General features: G+C 36.0%; 1 protein-coding gene across 2 annotated transcripts in view; it reads left to right on the plus strand.

Annotated features, from left to right (window-relative positions):
* Window positions 1–17,553, plus strand: part of PCDH10 (protocadherin 10) — a 60,889-nt gene that overhangs the window by 40,347 nt on the left and 2,989 nt on the right. Inside the window, exon 5 of one of the 2 annotated variants that reach the window (XM_032412854.1) lies at window positions 1,365–7,822. The exons of the other annotated variant lie outside the window; for it this stretch is intronic. Coding sequence (XP_032268745.1) covers window positions 1,365–1,384 — 20 coding nt within the window. The 3' untranslated portion in view covers window positions 1,385–7,822. Of the gene's footprint in view, window positions 1–1,364; window positions 7,823–17,553 lie in introns of those variants that run through there. 2 annotated transcript variants of the gene reach the window in all.

The following is a 17,553-nucleotide window of genomic DNA, read 5'->3' on the forward strand; positions in this document are numbered from 1 at the left end:
ATTGTTTTCAATACTAGTTACTACACAGTACATGCATATATTCCTTTTCAACTTTATTTCTGTCAATGGTGGTGCCTGACTTTTACAATTTTAATTGATGTGTCTGTTAAACCGTGGCCTAAGGAAGAAATCTTAGGTTGGTTGGTCACAAACTGAGCTTGTGAGGAGAAATAAATGAGAGAATCAGGGAAATAAATTAAGAAAAATATATAACCAGATAATCTACTTGAAATTAATGGAAAAATACCATAGACGAGGAATTGAACTGACCAGTATGTTCTATTTGTATAAAGAAAGCCCGAAAACAAACAAACAAAATCCAACTATTCACAGATTGAAACAATTCAGTTACGCTATTTAGAGTAGTTCTTAATTTTTAATTCTCTCTCTCTATATATATATAATTTTATTATAGTTGATTTTACACAACCAAATTGCCTTCTATCACAATTGTGCACAATTTTGAGTACCTTTTTATCATATATCTATTATGTGTCAGATACTGACCTAGGAGTACAGTTTCTGTTCTGATTGTGCTCATTGCCAAATATAAAGATTATCGATAGGTGGGAAGAAATAACCATTATCATTATAAATAAATAAAATACTTAAAATCATAAAACCTAAATGATTGAATTTAGAAATTCTACTTCATAATTCAATACATCGTATAAGACTTGGCCAAATTCAATATCTTTTTCTCTTTTCACCTTTACCTTCCTTATAAGAAAACTGATTCCTTTTAGGGGATACATTTAGATTTTTTTTTATTTTGTAAACATAAAAAGATTTGGTTTTTGCGTAATTTCAAAGATGAGATAAAGTAAACCTAGAAAATGTGAAGCACCCTTTAATTTTTTAATTACATAAACATTTTCTGGTACAGTTTTCTGTATTATATATTGATTTTATATATATATATAATTTAGAATTTATTAAACTAGACGTATAACCAGTTGCTCATAGATATTATAAAGGATTGTTCTGGAATGTTTAAGGACCACACATTTTTTCCTATACTCTGATCCTGCATAAGTAGTGAAGTAGGGATTGTTTTCTATGTCCCTTTAAAAGGTTAGTCTCCACATTACTCGTGGTTGGTACATATAGTATACATCTCCCACGTGAAACTGATTTTTCAAAATATCAAAATTGTAATTTTTAGAAAGCCAAGCACCAGAGCAACTTTTCTCTATAACTATTAGAAACCAAGGTCATCACTGAAATATTTTGACACTACATGGGTCTGGTATAGGGACACAACTTATTTCCAACTGTATTTGTTTCTTTTTAAAATGACATGCAATTCTAAACTCCAAAACCCAGGCTCCTTTTCTTAGAGTATTTTTCTTTCTTTTTCACAGCACGGAAAAGGATATGCTAGTCAATTCTACAGGATTTACCTGAAGCAGCATGATTTGCACAAAGTCGACCAACAAAAGCATCAACTTTTCAACTTCATTATCTTGGCCATCCAGTTAGTTGTGTGTAACTGAGTTTTAGATTGCGGGCGGAGTCGTCGTGGCCAATTATAGGACCTAATTGCTCTCAGCAGGCCTGAGAAATGAGTTGAAATGTGCAGAACTGTAGAAACTTTAGAGGCAACTGATTTTGCCTCTCCGATCAGTGTGTGCCTGTTTACAGCACTATATATCTTTCTCTCTCCAAATGTCACTGAGCCCTTTAGATGTTTATATTCACCACGAGAAGCCAGTCATAAAGATAAAGGAAATTTGTGCATTATAAATGCAATATCACTGTTTTAAACTTGACTGTTTTATATTATTTTTGTGTGATCAAGTGTTCCCCAAACTATTCCAACTTTACAAGAGAGACTGTGATTATGTTCTTTTCACCTGTGGGTTCTTAAAAATGTTGTATTCTGAAGACCCACAAAATATCAAAGACATTCTGTAGTTTATACACCGTGTTGCAAAGTGTTTACTGTACTATTTCAAAGCTTCTAAATAAATATAAAATATATATATTATATTATATAATTTTCCTAAAATGTGGTACAACTCAGTTGGTTTTTAAATGGATTCATACAGTCCACATCATACAGTAAAGTAAAAGGTAATTCAGGGTCCCAAAGATAAACTTACTAAGAAAAAAAAATCATTAATAACTTCCTCCCAATTTTCATATCTTATTCAACCCTGTTTTTCCTTGTTGAAAAGAAAACGAAGCTCTAAGCTACAAAATTTTGTCAAGAACTCGTACTGAATTTTCAATGCCAAAGATATAGCTGTCGATGTTATCAAAAGAGCACTGAACATGTAATATCAAAATCTCTAACAATCTACATTCTTTCGATTCTATTTCTATGGCTTTGAATTTAGAATCATTTAAAGCTTTTATAAGGAATCTATAAATTCACCTGTATTTGTTGTTAGAAAAAAACAAAAACAAACACTGGGTGTCTGTACATTTTGTGATGTAAAATACGTCATTGAGATTACTATTTTAAGAAGTCCTCAACCATAGAACTCACTCACACAGAATTTTATTTTACATAGTTTTGCATAGTTTTGTGACTCCTAATAACACATGAATATAAAATCTATTTATAACTCTATATGAATATATAGAGATATATCAATATCTAAACTGGTAAAGAGTAACTGTAAGATATAAGGGATCTCTAAATTTAAAATAAATTAAATAAATTTGGAGATAGAAACATGGTATGTTATTGTTTTAGTATTATCTTACATGCGAGAGTTTTATAGCTTAAATATAGTTAGTGTTTTATTAATGAGAGAAATTCTTCCTGAGTCAGCCTTGAAAGATTAAGCTTGACTCTTACTTTTAGGTCAATGAAGTTAATTATTAAATTCATTAAGGTGCATTTTCCTTTCTTTTACATGTTTTTCTTTTTTTTCCTGCTGTTGTTTATTGCTTAACTAAGAGAGAAATTAAGAGAGAAAAATCGGAGAATGTGAGATAATCTTCTTAGCAAAAAACAGAATTCTCATAGCTCCCCTCTAAAAAAGCCTTCAACATATCTGAATGTTTGCCCAATCCAAATTACAGATCAATTTGGCAATATTTACCTTAATTGTCAACTGATCTTATGAATTCGGCGATAGTTTGAGCTGTGCTGTATTATTAAAGAACAGACTAAAACTTAACACATAACAAATGTTTCCCGTCCAATTTTATGGTCATTTAAATAGGAATTGTTTTCCTTTGATTTAACATTAAAATGCATACACATATTTATATGTCCTTGATATGTATATATTTGAGTGGCTTCCGGCATCACTCATTTGACTGCTATCAAATTATAGATATTAATATGTCATAATCCCAATCATTTTATATATTGAAATAATATGTATAATGTTCCAGCCTTTTGGGGACCCTTTAAAAATATGTAAAACTAATCCATCACATATGACACAAAAAGCACATGCATTCACGTCAGTGCAGCAGTAACATTTTCTCAAACTTCTGGCACTACTACATTAATATTTTGAATGATAGACTATTTTAGTAAGGATATGTTTCTATATAATTTAGCTGGAAAAGCGTCTGTTTGTTGTAATTGCTTTTTAAACAAGAAAATGATTTTCTTGTTGAATCACTCTGCTTTAATTAAAACCTTTCATTCATCATTTTACAATTATGGGGGAAAACACACATCCATCTGCCTTATCACATGCATTAAAAATGAGGATATACTCACTTCATATATTACGGTTATATTCATTCATTCAACCTTAAGAAAGTTTCTTTAATTATTTAGCCCTTTATGTCATTGTATATAATCTCCCTTGAACAAACTTCTTATGCCATATATTTATGCATTAGTTTTTTTATGTCATAGTAAGAGTTCTTCTAATTTGCATTTAAATTTTTAAATTATATCATTAATCTATAAAAACAAACAAGAAAAAACAAGGAAATTTTACCTAATTTGTGGGAAAAATATTTAAAACAAAATACTAAATGTTTAGTTATTAATCAATTATCTATTGCATCCAGAATAAATCAGAAGTTACAATAGAGTAAGGATATAATTTTAGCAAATTGGCTAAAATGTTATCTACCAATTGATGGGGGGACTATGAAACAGAAAAATGCAATCCACTAATAACAAAGGTTTCCAAGTAAGCATTTATTAGATTAGCATGGAAAGGAATTTTAGATTAATTTTTTGTTTAATCTAGTCATCCTAATATCCAATCTTACATCATTTTATATTTAACAAAGGAAAATAATATCTAAATTATTAGACAATATTTCATCAATTAATTATTTCCAAAATGAATAATCATGATATTTACTCCTTGATAACATGGTTAGTTTTAGAGTAGTAAAAATGTCAAAATAATTTCCTGTGGAAACAGTGTCTTAATGTTTCAAAGGTATGTCAAAAGACAATTTTTAGAGATATTTTATCCACATGTAAAATTCTAATTTTTACCTTGTGAACATAATTCTGTGAAATCATTTTACATCTAATATTTAAATATCACATCAGAATTACTTAACAGACATAATGGTGTCACTATAAGTGTATCATCTTTCTTGGGAAATATAAAGGAAACATGTATATTCTGTTTTTTGAAGATATTAAATGCAATGCCTTTATCAAACATTGCAAATTAAGTACTACAGTAGAAGATTTAAATATTTTAATTACTCATCCTCTTGCTTCCTTTCTTAATAGTGTTATAATTTGCCATCAGATTTGTAATGTAGAAACTCTCCTACTTCTCCAACAAGAGGAGGAACAAAAATTCTCACAATTCTCAACAAAAACTTTAATAATTGTATATGCATTGTACCATTTCACCTTACAAAAATTATTTGCTGGAGTAAATGTAATATTTAATATAATTACTCAGAATGTTGCAAATGTTAGGCAGGATAAAGAAAATTACGGTACTGACTGATAAGAGCACTGTTAATTGTCATTTCATGTGGTTTTCTTTCTCCACCCTCATATTTCTATGTGTGCTTTTAATACCCGAGGAAGTCAAAAATATTTAAAACATTGGTATACTTGATAATTTTTCTGAAAATCTTATATTTTTCATATTGCAGTTTCTTGGGTTCTTTATCTTTTTCAACTCCAATTTTGTAGTGGTAAAGGCTTTGCACTTAACATCCTTTTTATGTTCCTTTTTAACAAGGAAAAACAGAAAATGACAAAATTCCATATTTTTTATGCCATGGAGTAGTAAAATTATTTTATATATTGTTAGCTCTTCCAGGAATTTCCCTCTGCTAGGTTGAACAAAATCCTTATACAGTAATTTGTGAAACTACTGTTCAATAGAGTATTTTTTTTCTTCTAAAACTTGGCATAGGTTTTAGATTATAGCATTCTATGAGGATGCTGGTAGATGGGTGCCGCCAGAGTATTGCAGGCAATAATATGACTAAAATTCTAATACCTTTAGTGTGCATGCATGTATTTCTAAACACTGTTATTTTTTAAGTATTTGTAAAATTAGAAAAATGACTTTTATTTCTTGAAAATTTGTCACATGCTTAGTTTGAAGTTTTACACTCCAGATGTTTTTGAGTTGCATGAAAATTTTGCATTAACGATGCAAATATTAAAATTTCACATGAGACTCAAAAATATCTGAATGACAGAACTCAGACTTCCAATATAGCCGTACATCATAGAGCTGAAAGTAAGCAGGGAATTTCAGCTCTAAACACATTTTTGAGACAGTTATCTGTGAGTGAAAACAGGGTATTATAACAAAAGATGAGTTTAAATCTTAACTATAGTGTTTGTTACTGTGAATGCTATAACAATACATAAGTAAAATGAGTGTAAATGTAATATATTATTTTATACTGCTGTATACATATGAAATAAATAAAGCTAGGATACATATTATGCCATTTCTCCATGCATGGATCTTCCACTGACGCCTGTGGGAGCTTTGAATAAAAATCAGTGGCAAAATATGGCCCTAAATTTAAAAACAACTAATGCTGATTTAGTAATTTTAGTCTTAATATAACAGGTCTAAGGGGACATCTGTTCAAAACTGAGTCTCATTCGAAGAAACATATGCTAGGTTTAAAGGATTTCACGATATTTATACTTTTGAAAGTAGGCATTTAGTTCCATATGATTCTCATGATACCCACAATGAATATTTTAAATATATATATATTTTCCACCTAATGTTATATTTTCTTTTTAATTTTTTTGATTTGTAGTAATAGCAAGGGTCCACAAGGAATGATATTGAGAAGTTGTACACAGGATATGAACGCCTTCAAGCAATAAGAGGAAAACATTTTATCTAAAATTTTAGACAGAAATTATTTCATATTTAAAGTCAATGGAATCGTAAGAAAAAATAAAATACAGATAGGTATCATTATTCAAGAAGAAAGTATAAATTAAGGTATAGATTTTTTTATAATGTAAAAATAATCTGAATGAATCTTTCAGAAATTACAGTCTGAAACAGCTAAATGGTAATATAGAAGAAATGTGCTTTGTAATCTCGTGTGTGGTTTATGTAACTGATTTTCTTGAGTTCAGACTACACATATCTGGACAGAAATTCATTTTATGAAGCAACAAGGGATAGGACTAGGTATTTCCTCTATTTGGACATCGAATACACAGGAATGATGATTCTCAATGAAATGTTGACAGCTATAACTACAAGTTACTTTGTTCCCCTAGACCTGTGCCTCCTATCCCTTACTTTTACCCTTTTTGGGAATCATATCACAGACTCTTCCATTTAACCAAGATTATCAATTTTCAGACATAAAAATTAAATTTTATTGAATTACACACCTATAGTAAGGTCCAACAATGAGGGGAGGTAAGGATGCATGGTAGTAATATCTGCCTTCATGAAAATTCTAGTTTGCCTTGAGAACCAAAGAAATTATAGGAAAATACTAAATAATTAAATGGTCAGATAATGAAATAATCAAATTTGTGGTCAAAACCCAACTGTGGGTCACGAGAGTAAGTCAATGTATTAAGATGAGAACATAAAAACAAAACTATAAGTAAATAGAATAGAAAAAATGTAGAGTAGAAGAATATGAAAGCACATCACTCATGGTAAAAACAAACAGTTCTTTGTGAAACATTTCTTCCAATACATGTGTGATATAGGTCCCAATGTGAAATATATTTCTTGCTGTGAATCATTGCCCAAGTGTTTGAAAAGCACTGCACCATATGATCACTATTTCAAATTTAAATTTATTTAATGCTGTAGAAAGTCAGGGAAGATCTTTTCAAAAAGTTCTTTCGCATCTGAGTCTTGATCTTTACCTTTGTAAAATATGAAGTACACTTAGCTGTAAAAAGTCTTATGAGAATTCAGTAAACTGACAAATGTGAAATGCGTAGCAACAATGCTAATGCACATTAGGTGGTGTATTTTATTATTAATATCACTTTCAACTCTTTACCCCTATTCTTGATTACCAAAAGTATGGAATACAGTATCCAAATGGAAATCATTCCTTTCTCAACACTCCAGACTGCTTTCGAGTTGTATTTAAACAGTGCTTATTGCACAATCTCAAGATGCAAGTTGACTTGCCTTTGGTTTCCACTCATCAGCTCAGTTCACCTTTGCCTCTCTATTTATTGGTGGTTTAGAGTCCAGGAAATAAAACTCACAGCTGCTGAGTTCCAGTCATTTCCCTTTGCAACTCTCAAATAGCCCTCTATTCCTACTATTGAAAAATATATATGTATGATTGCACTAGGATATATTTACCTGATTTTTTCCCCCAATCCCCAATGTGCTTTTTGAATAACTTTCTATTTCCATGCAAATAAATGTTTGTTGGAGTTACTGAATAATTGACAGAATGATATTTTTTGCATGTGACTTATAAAACGAATTTGGGCAGTGTGAAATAACAAAAATTCAACAGAGTAAATTTTAAAGATCTAACTGGCTTCATTGAACAATTCATAAATCAGGCAACATCCCATCTAGCAAGTAGAAGAAAGCTCCAAAGGGCTACCGAAAGGGAAAGGTTTTTAAAGCCAGACAAGGGAGTCATAAACAAAATAAAGGATTATTTCAGGCAAGGTCACTTCCCTTTGGGGAATAAAAGGGTCTTATTATGTGGGTTACTTCACTGGCACTGAGCAGAAAATTCCAGACTGACTGATTAAGATTGCATTCCTGGGGAAGGTTGAAACTGCAATTAGGTTAGGAATAAAGCCCCCATTTGGTGATGTGGGCTTAGCAGAAGTGACTCCATTTTGGACCTGTGGTTTCCTTTTTAACAATTCCTTCCTTTTGATCAGACTGTCAGCTTGACTGAGAGATGTGATCAAAATTTAAGGCATTAGCACCACTCTCAGCTACCACTTGGCAGCTTCCGTTGTTTCTTTTTGTGGTATCCATAGGTCACGGTTCCAGGGTCATAGTCCTTAAATTTGTCATTCTCTTTGCTTCTTTTCTGGAATTCTAGTCTTAGGGAGATCATTTTCTTGGTGGTTAGCAGCTGTGAACATACATTTAAGGCTTTTGAGAGAATACAATACACTAGGGAGATTATTACGATTATAATAGGCAGGGTATTTTTAATGTTTGGAGTGCACTTTGGAGCCACGGTCCCCAAAAACCCAAACCAATCAAAATCAAATAAGTCAAAGAAAGACCCCACTAAAGGAGTAACCTTTTTAAGCCAAGTGGTTTGCTCAGTGATCTTATATGCCTGAGTTTCAATTTCCACAGAAGTGTTAATCCAAGTGCAGCAGGTGGTGCTGGCCACAGCACAGACACCTCACTCAGCTAAAAGAAAATCGAGGGCCATCTTGTTGTCAAGAACAACCTTGGTCAGAAAGTCTAAGGATCATTGTTGGGTAGCTATTGTCTTAGCAATAGATCCTATGCTACCTTCAAAAATTAAGGAGAGGTTTCTGATCATATTCTCATTTACATTTTATCCCTAACCAGGGAAGTATGGCCCTGCCAAAGGAAGCAAATCCTGAGTCATGAACGCCTCCTGGGAGGTCTTTTCTAACTAGATGGTGTAAATTCAGGGGAGCCGACTAATGAGATGTCTTAGTTAGTTTGTGAAAAATTCGGGGCACAGTTGGATAACCTAAGAGGCATTGCTCAGTTATGCACCAGTCATCTAGGTATTCAGGTCCAAAGAGAATGATAAACACCATAGACAAAAACAAACCCAGTTAGGGCACAAACCATTCTCGTTAAGGAGGTGCTATTAATGGATTCATTCATAGAGATTAATGCATTTGCCGCTTCAACCCAGGGATCAATTAGGTTTTCAGCACATTCAGAAAGTAGATCTCATAGCCTAAAATAAAGAGTTGTTCTGAGTACCTTGCAAAGATGGGTGATGCTGGAGAGATCTCTTAGTGATCGGGCAGCAGATCTGATCTAGATACTCATGGGAATGTGAGAGTGTGATTGTACAAAGATTTACATAGGCATATGAGTTTAATTGCATAAGTACAGTTATAATTGGAGAAGGGAAAAAACAAGGCACTTGATGTTCTGTCACAAAAGTTGAACGTAGTAAAAGACTTCTAAGGGACTTACTGAAGGTCACCCCCATTAGCAATGGTCTAGGAAATATGGATGAGGGTATTAGCTTTCCAGGCCAATGCTGGAATAAAGAAAAGAAAGAGAAGACGAAAAACTTTCATGTTCTGTTAAAGGGTGCAGTTTTGATCTGGTGTCTTGGGTGGAAGTAGTCTACAGATGCCAGGTACAGCCTTCTTGTGAGCTGTGTACTACAGGCTCAATGTCTTCCAGTTTTGCAGCAGTGTCGGTGATTGAGAATGCTGATAATGTCCCTTCCACTGGCGCTCAAGAGGAGTCCTCTGATGATGATGTTTCCAGAATATCCAGTCACCAGACTTCAGACAATGGCCAACAAACAGGGATCCTTTAAATTGGGATCTGGGAAGGCTTCTTTAACCTATTGATACTCTTTAGCATAAGACATTAAATACTTACAGTAGCTAGCCATACTAGCATGACAACGAGGGAGCGGCAGAAAGTTGCATACCAACAGAAATTGGTGTACAGTGACTAGCTCATGTAGACCTAGTCTATGTTTCCCAAAGGGGGTCTGAGAACAGTCAGCGAGGCCAGAGGCAATACTATAGGTCAAGGGAGTCCAGTAGTTTCAACAAGTGTAGAGCTTTGGAGTTTGACGATCCCATTAGTTTTCTCGACCTTTCCTGATGATTGAGGATGATGGGGCCAAGTAATCATTCCAAGAAGTTTGCAAGGTTTTCGTTAAGGCTCATATGATTTGTCCAGTGAAGTGGGTGCCTTGATCACTGGAGATTGCAGAAGGTCATCCTCAAGTGGGAAACACATTCTCTAATAATTTCTTTGCCACTGTGAGAGCGTCAGCTTTGTGCCAGGGGAAAGCTTCAAACCATCCAGAAAACTTACAGAAAATAGTAAGTACATATCGATAACCCCCACTAAGTGGCAACTGAATGAAGTCCAGCTCCAGGTGCTCAAAAGAACGAGAAGGAGTAAGTCTGAGGTCCCTTGGGACAAAAAGTAGTTTCTCCAGGATTATAGACCTGACAGGTTCCATGTTGGTAGTAAACTGTTTGCACAATTTTATAGAAGTTGCTACACCAATGTCTATTCATAATTTGAGTCACCTTAAAGGCACCATGGTGAATAAAGGAATGCAAAAACTGAGAATTGGGGTTTACTAGAGAGCCAGGAAAAACCATCATCTTGGGTTTTCCATAGCACCAACTGTTTATTTAATTTACAGCCATTATTTGCCCATCTTATTTTTTTCTGATTCAGGAGCAGGCAATTGCTATGTTACAAGAACATCAAGATGACAAAAGTCTGGCAATGAGGGGTTATTTTTTGCTGAAGCAGAATGGAGTTTGCAACCTGAGTTGCAACTTTTATATATTCTATTGTTGCTGTCTGTACATGAAAGTTAGCTAGGGCATTTCCCTGATATTCAAGTTCAGTCCTTGTAATGTGGGCCTCTATTTTGATGACAGCAATTTCAGAAGGTAAAAGAGTAGCAATAAGAAGTTCATTTACTTGTGGTCCTTTTTTTGATTGGGGTCTCAGAGGACATAAGAAAACCCCTTTGTTTCCATAACATCCCCAAATCATAGATTACCCCAAAGGCATACTGGCTGTCAGTATAAATATTAACAGTTTGTCCTTCTGATAACTGGCATGCTCTGGTAAGGGCCTGGGGCTCTGCTTGTTGGGTTGACTTAGCTAGTGGAAGATTCCCCCTTTCAATAGTCCTTGTTGGATAGTAACCGCATAACCAGCTTTGAAATTTCGTTCTTTATTTCTACAGTATGATCTTTAAACACACAAATTTAAATCAAGATTAAAGGGGTGCCGTGTAAAGCTTTAGTATTCAGTATCTGTTCTATTGAATGGATTTTTTTCCCCCAGTGGTTCAAATTGTAGACTTCTTGAAGTTGTCATTTCTTAGCTTGGCAGACCCTGTTCTCTAGAGCTGTCCTTCGGTTGTTCAAAATTGTTTTATTTTCTTCTTTTCTCTTTAATTAATCAAAACTTTTATTTCCTTATGATGAAAACGAGGTTTTTAAATTTATCACCAAACTAAAGCAGTTCATATTAACCTGTGACTAAATTCGTGTTTCTAAAGGGGCACTTATATTTTAAAGGAAATATATTAATCCATGTAAAAACTTCTATTGAGAATATTGTATTGATGAAGACACTTTTTATTTTGCTTCATCTTACATATTCACTTTTCTTTGAGAGCAGTTGCTAATCATTGGGTCATTGCTCACCCAGTCTGCCTGGGAGTAAAAAATATTTAAAGAGTCTATTCCAGTATTAGATATAATAATAATTAAAAGATGAAAATAAATGCTGCAAATAATAAAGCATTATGATTTAGATGATGTTATGAGATAACTCATAACAATAAAAACAGAAAAAAAAAGAAATTGGGATAACAAGGGACCCACTGTTGTTGTAAATCACTAGCTACGAAGCAAGTGAGCACAAGTAACTTACAGACTGGACTACTAAAAATGGAGGTGGAAGGACAGAATCTAGAGACAATTCAGAAAGCAAATAGATGGTACTTCCTCCCTAGTTAGGTGGTCAGCTGACTGATGAGGGAGAGGGAGAAGTAACTATGACTGGGAGTTTTGGTTTGCCTGAGTGGATCATGCTGCCTTCAAAGAAGACAACACAAAAGAAAGAAAAGGGTAATCTTATTTGTAGGAGGGCTTGCTAATTTTCTCTTTATCATTCAATTTTTGCAATGCTTGTTATCCAACTGGAACCCTAACTGCATTTTTTTAAACATATTCAGAAAATTTTAGATTTTTACCCTTATATCAAATGATAGTTTCTCTACTGTATTTTACTTCATTCTCTCGGTAGTAATTCATTATTATGACCATTTAAATTAAAACTCTTAAGTTGAATTGTTTCATTGTGTTTATTTGGAAATAATTATATAAATATGTAATATGTAAATTAGAAATATTTTTAAAGGTTTTCTTTTTTTCCCTTGTGCAACTTTGGCTAGTGTTTATGCCCAAAGTGGTCTTGACTAATTTAAAAAGGACGCAGATTAAGTCAAAATCTCTGGCTTTTTTTGTGATGTGCATGACACTACATAATGAAGAGAAAGACATATAAATAAAAATAAACAAAAATTATTTACAATAATAACTGTAAAAAAGCTATTTATCTTTCCTTTTCAGCTGTTTAAATAACATTTTCAGCAAATATTTTTGAACAAAACCATAATACCTTCATGTTGTTTGACCTATATTCATCAACTCCCATCTAAACTCTATTAACAAATAATTTTACTTTCTATGTTTTTATTTTTTAAGTGGACCCCACAGAATAATAGACTTTTAGTGCAGAGCAGTTTCTTGAAAATATTCTGGTCCTTAACCTACCTATGAAGCAAATGAGACAAATATAGACCAACTATTGGAAAAACATAACCAGAAACATAAGGTCCAAACCCTTTCTCTTGACTGAATTCTTAACCTGTGCCAGGCTACATCTCTAGTCTCTGTGTCTTATTTTAACTTGAAATTCTAGGAGTAACTATATTTAAAAATATAAAAATAAGCTATAGCATCTAGAACTCCACTTTATATTTTTAAATTTCAATGCTCTCCCTACGCCACATGCTCATTTCTAAGGATGATTCTCATGTAGAAGGCACCATGAAATGTGGCCTAAGAAACTAAAGACAGTTCTGACTGTCCTTTTATGATTTATATTTAGAATAAAATGTTGTTTTAATATATGCTTTTTTATTCCTCTTAACCAACATGTTATGTTGGCAGTGAATAAGCAAAGCTAGAGTCAGACAAATAGGAGTATATCTCCCAGAGAAATCCTATTAATAACTACTACTTCACCAAGAATAGGTCTGAATAACCTGACTTCATAAAATCATCATCCCATCTAATAAATTCACCCAACTTAGCTCAACTTACTTTAACTAATTTAGTCAGAGTAAGAAGGTAGGTAAAGGGTAGTTTTAATCGTCAACTACCCACCCTGTTGGTGAGAGAGAGATTTCCACCTTAGGGTTTTGGGGATGGGGAGCACAGAACATCTGACACTGGAGAGACGGACGAAATTGACAACAATTTAAGAGTCACATCTTCTCACAGGCTGGGGGAGGACACCACACAAAATATAGGGCCACACTACCAGAGGCTATAAGAAGCAGGCTTTTTTTGGTATCAAGAGGGAGGGGTTCTCCCTGGTGCCTGCTGGAGGATGTGACTAGGGAGAATTCAATGGAGCTCGCAGGGAAATGAAATCACACTTCTTAAAAACCAACTGTGACCGGTCCCCCCGATAAGCAGAGCTGTTTGGCTAGGGGATCTTATCTTCCAGAGGAGAATGAGGAAGGTGAGGTTAGACCATTCAAGGCGCTCCTAGATATGCCAGATGTCAAGGTAGCACATAATATTGGGCTTTAATTTTAGTCCTTATACTGTAATTGACTCCTTGATGTCTTGACACCAATTTTTACCTTGGTGATGAACTGAGATTTCTAGGTAGTAGAAGTACCTCTCCAGGACATGAATTAGACACTTGACCAGGAGGAAGACAGTGTAAGGAGAAAAACAACTATTTTGAGTTGCTGCCTAGGCATTTTTTTTTTTTTTTAATTTTATTTATTTATTTGACAGAGTTAGCGAGAGCAGGAACAGAAGCAGGGGGAGTGGGAGAGGGAGAAGCAGGCTTCCCGCCGAGCAGGGAGCCCGATGTGGGGCTCGATCCCAGGACCCTGGGATCATGACCTGAGCCGAAGGCAGACGCTTAACGGCTGAGCCACCCAGGTGCCCCTGCCTAGGCATTTCACAGTGCGATAAACCCTGCTCTTGCACAGAGTCTGGCCATGTGGATAAGGACCTGAGCTTAGGATTCCCCCCAGAAGTTCCCACTTTGCTTTTCTTGGGGCACCTTCTAAAATAACCACTTAGAATTAAGCCAGTGAAAAGTCAGTGACATCCTCCGCAACCATCTTCTAGGTGCTTGCTACCCTGTCACTCATGGCCTGGGACAGGGGTCTGCCCTTTCCCTGGCTCTTTGACCCCCTCCCTGAGATTTGTAAGTAATAAATCTTATGACTTTACTTCCTTTGTGTGAGTGTATTGAAACTGTGTTTTTGATCAAAATGACCGTGGGTTCATTTCCCCAAAGTGGGTGCTTGGATACTGAAGGAGATATCTGTCAACCTTGTGTGGGTGGCTTATGCCTCTTCACTCAGCAGATCATAATCTGCATATTTTTAATTTAATGCATCAGCCATGGGCCCCCCAACACAGAGGGCCGCATAGTGAGGTGAACTTCAAAAACATAAACTTCAGAGGTGTTGCCTTTACGGCCAATAAAGGAAATTGAGGAACCTGTGTGGCACTAGTACAGAGATGCGTGTCCTCAGGCAATGTGGATTTAGACTAATCCATGCCTGTGGCAATAGCAGAGGGTTATTTCCTTTCTTTGGAATTCGTTGAAGGGGCCATTAAGTCTGTAACTTAAACTGGCTGCTTGGGGTCTACAGGGGACATGGAAGTTGTATTGAATGTCTTCTTTGAGAGCCCAACACTGTCTGTTTTGAGAAGTCAAATGAACGCCTTGGTCACCATCAATAATCTCTGAAATTCCGAAGGGGAGAATAGGAGTGTCCTGGTGAGGCCGAATTGTACCTTAGTACACATAGTGACATCTGTTCCCTTGATTTATATTTCAGGTCTCTGTAAGACAAGAGGTTCCCAGAGTCCTTGACTTCCAAAGGAGAAATTCTTATAAAATACACCAAGAGTTTAGAAAAATGTACATATGGAGCCATTTTCTGGCCAGGGTGTCTGGTGCTAAGATGACGGCCTGATATATGGTCAGCTGTGCTGACCCTTACTTAGATCCTGCATTTATCAGGGACTTCCTGGATAAGGAATGAAAAGCAGCAACATTCCGCCAGGTTCCATCATATATAATGGTGGCGATATGATCGATAAAGTGGTAAACTCCATCAATTATGCACTAAGTTGCTCCTACGGGGCTCTCCATGTTGCTAAGGGGTCCTGGGAGAGGGTTGACCTCCTCTAACACCATGGCATCTGGTGAGGATCTGAGGAGAGGTGAGGCTATACCTTTCAGCAGATGGGATGTGTCAGAGGTTCAGATTTGACTCCAGCCTGTAGAACGGAGGGCTTGATAACTGTGCACAACTTGTGAGTTCTGTTTCCATGACCCAAGGCATAATGGCCAACGTGGTCTGGAAGAATAGATGCTCAGGGTCTGTGAGAGACTGTTCACAGAGGAGCTCAGTATGTGGCCAACAACTACCACTGCTAGTTGGTTTGCTAGTTGGGCAATCAAGCCCCATGATTTGGAGATTAGCCCCTTGGCCTGCTGGTAGCCAGCAACACTAAGACAAGCCCAGGCACGATGGCTGGGACAGTTTCATTAAGACAACAGTTGTGTCACTTTCTCCATTATTTGGGGAGGGGCTGGTACCCCATGTTCTTTCCCCTTCTTTTTTTTTTTCATCAGTGCCTGGTCCATGGGTTGCCAGAAGTATATACCCTTGGAGCACAGTAAAATACTTGGGATAGCAGCAAGGGAAACAGCAGCACAGGGAATGGGGAAGGTAGCTACAGTTGCCCAAACGACTCATACTAAATGACTTAGGTGCCATGATTAATTCTCGCTAGAGTGGTCATCTCCTTCTTTTCCACGAACCTCATAATGAGCCATCCCTGGATTGTCCCTGAGGGTGGACAATCACAACAATGTCCAGATGGCTACCCCAAGTAGCTGGTGATGGTTCTCAAGTTAGATGCAGTGACCAGAGAGCTCTAGATTATCCTTGGTAAGTGAAACTGAAGCACCAACTGGCCAGGTAAGGTGCTGTGTTGTCACTGCTTTCACAGGCAGGAGTCCCAGAGACACCTGCCAGATGTAGACCGACTCCAACAGAGCATCATGCTGAGGTATAGTCAATTAACAACAGTTCTCTTCTTTAGGGCAAGAGCATTTTGCAGTGGGAGGGGAAGGCAATGCCTGCTAAAGACAACACAGTACCCAACAGGCGAAAGTGCAAGTCCACCAGCAATGACAGTTTGGTCCCAGGCAGCCTTCCCTTTATCATGAAACCATTTAGTTATCCAAGAGCAGTTAATTCAAACTGACCGGGTGTCCTTGGTCATGGTTGGATCATCGTGTAAAGGGTTGTTTTACTTGCCTCTTAATCACCCCTTTGCCGAGGGAGAAATATCTGTCCTAGAGTTATGGGGTGGGAGACTATGTAGCACCTAACACTGGACAGAAGAGGCCAACAACAATTTATTAGTCACAGAGGGTCACAGCCCAGGGTGGAAGGTAGCAGGAAGGATGTTGCACATGGCCACATGGGACTGCACTCAGGAACAGAGTGAACAACCAGGGGCTGTGTAGGAGGCAGGCTTTGTAGTATCAAGGGGGTGAGGTGTGCCCTGATTCTGGTGAGATAGGATTAGCTTGTTCTGTAAGCGTGTAGGGAACTGACACCCACCTTCACCTGGCCCCCATTTTAAGTAGGGCTGTCTGTCTAGGGGATCTTATCTTTGGGAGCAGAGTGGAAAGAGAAACTTGGGAGTTAGGTTATTTGAAGTTTTCCTAGTTATGCCAGATGTCAAGACAACACATATATTGGACTTAATTTTGATTATACTGTAAGAGTGAGCAGTATGCTGTTGGAAAGGACCCAAATCCCTGAGAGCCCTTGAAGAATTTAGGTCTTAGTCAGCCTTGCTTCAAGCCAAATTTGTCAGATATTAAGCTTAGGTTCTTTGAGAGGTTTTCTATATTGTCTTTCAAAGTAGAACATTTTCCAAAGTAGAAACTAAACTTTTTATGAACATAGGTCCCCCAGCAACTATGGAAACTTATGGGAGGGTCTCTTTGTCATCAAGTTCTAAAATTTCATAGCATCACATGATTTGATGTAGATCTGTTTCCATCCAAATTTCAGATACTTAGTAAGCTCTTTCCGTCTTTAAACCCAAGCTTTCAGTTTTTGGAAATTTTCTTG

Source organism: Phoca vitulina, unplaced genomic scaffold, assembly GCF_004348235.1.
Source record: "Phoca vitulina isolate PV1807 unplaced genomic scaffold, GSC_HSeal_1.0 scaffold14, whole genome shotgun sequence".
Classification (NCBI taxonomy): domain Eukaryota; kingdom Metazoa; phylum Chordata; class Mammalia; order Carnivora; family Phocidae; genus Phoca; species Phoca vitulina.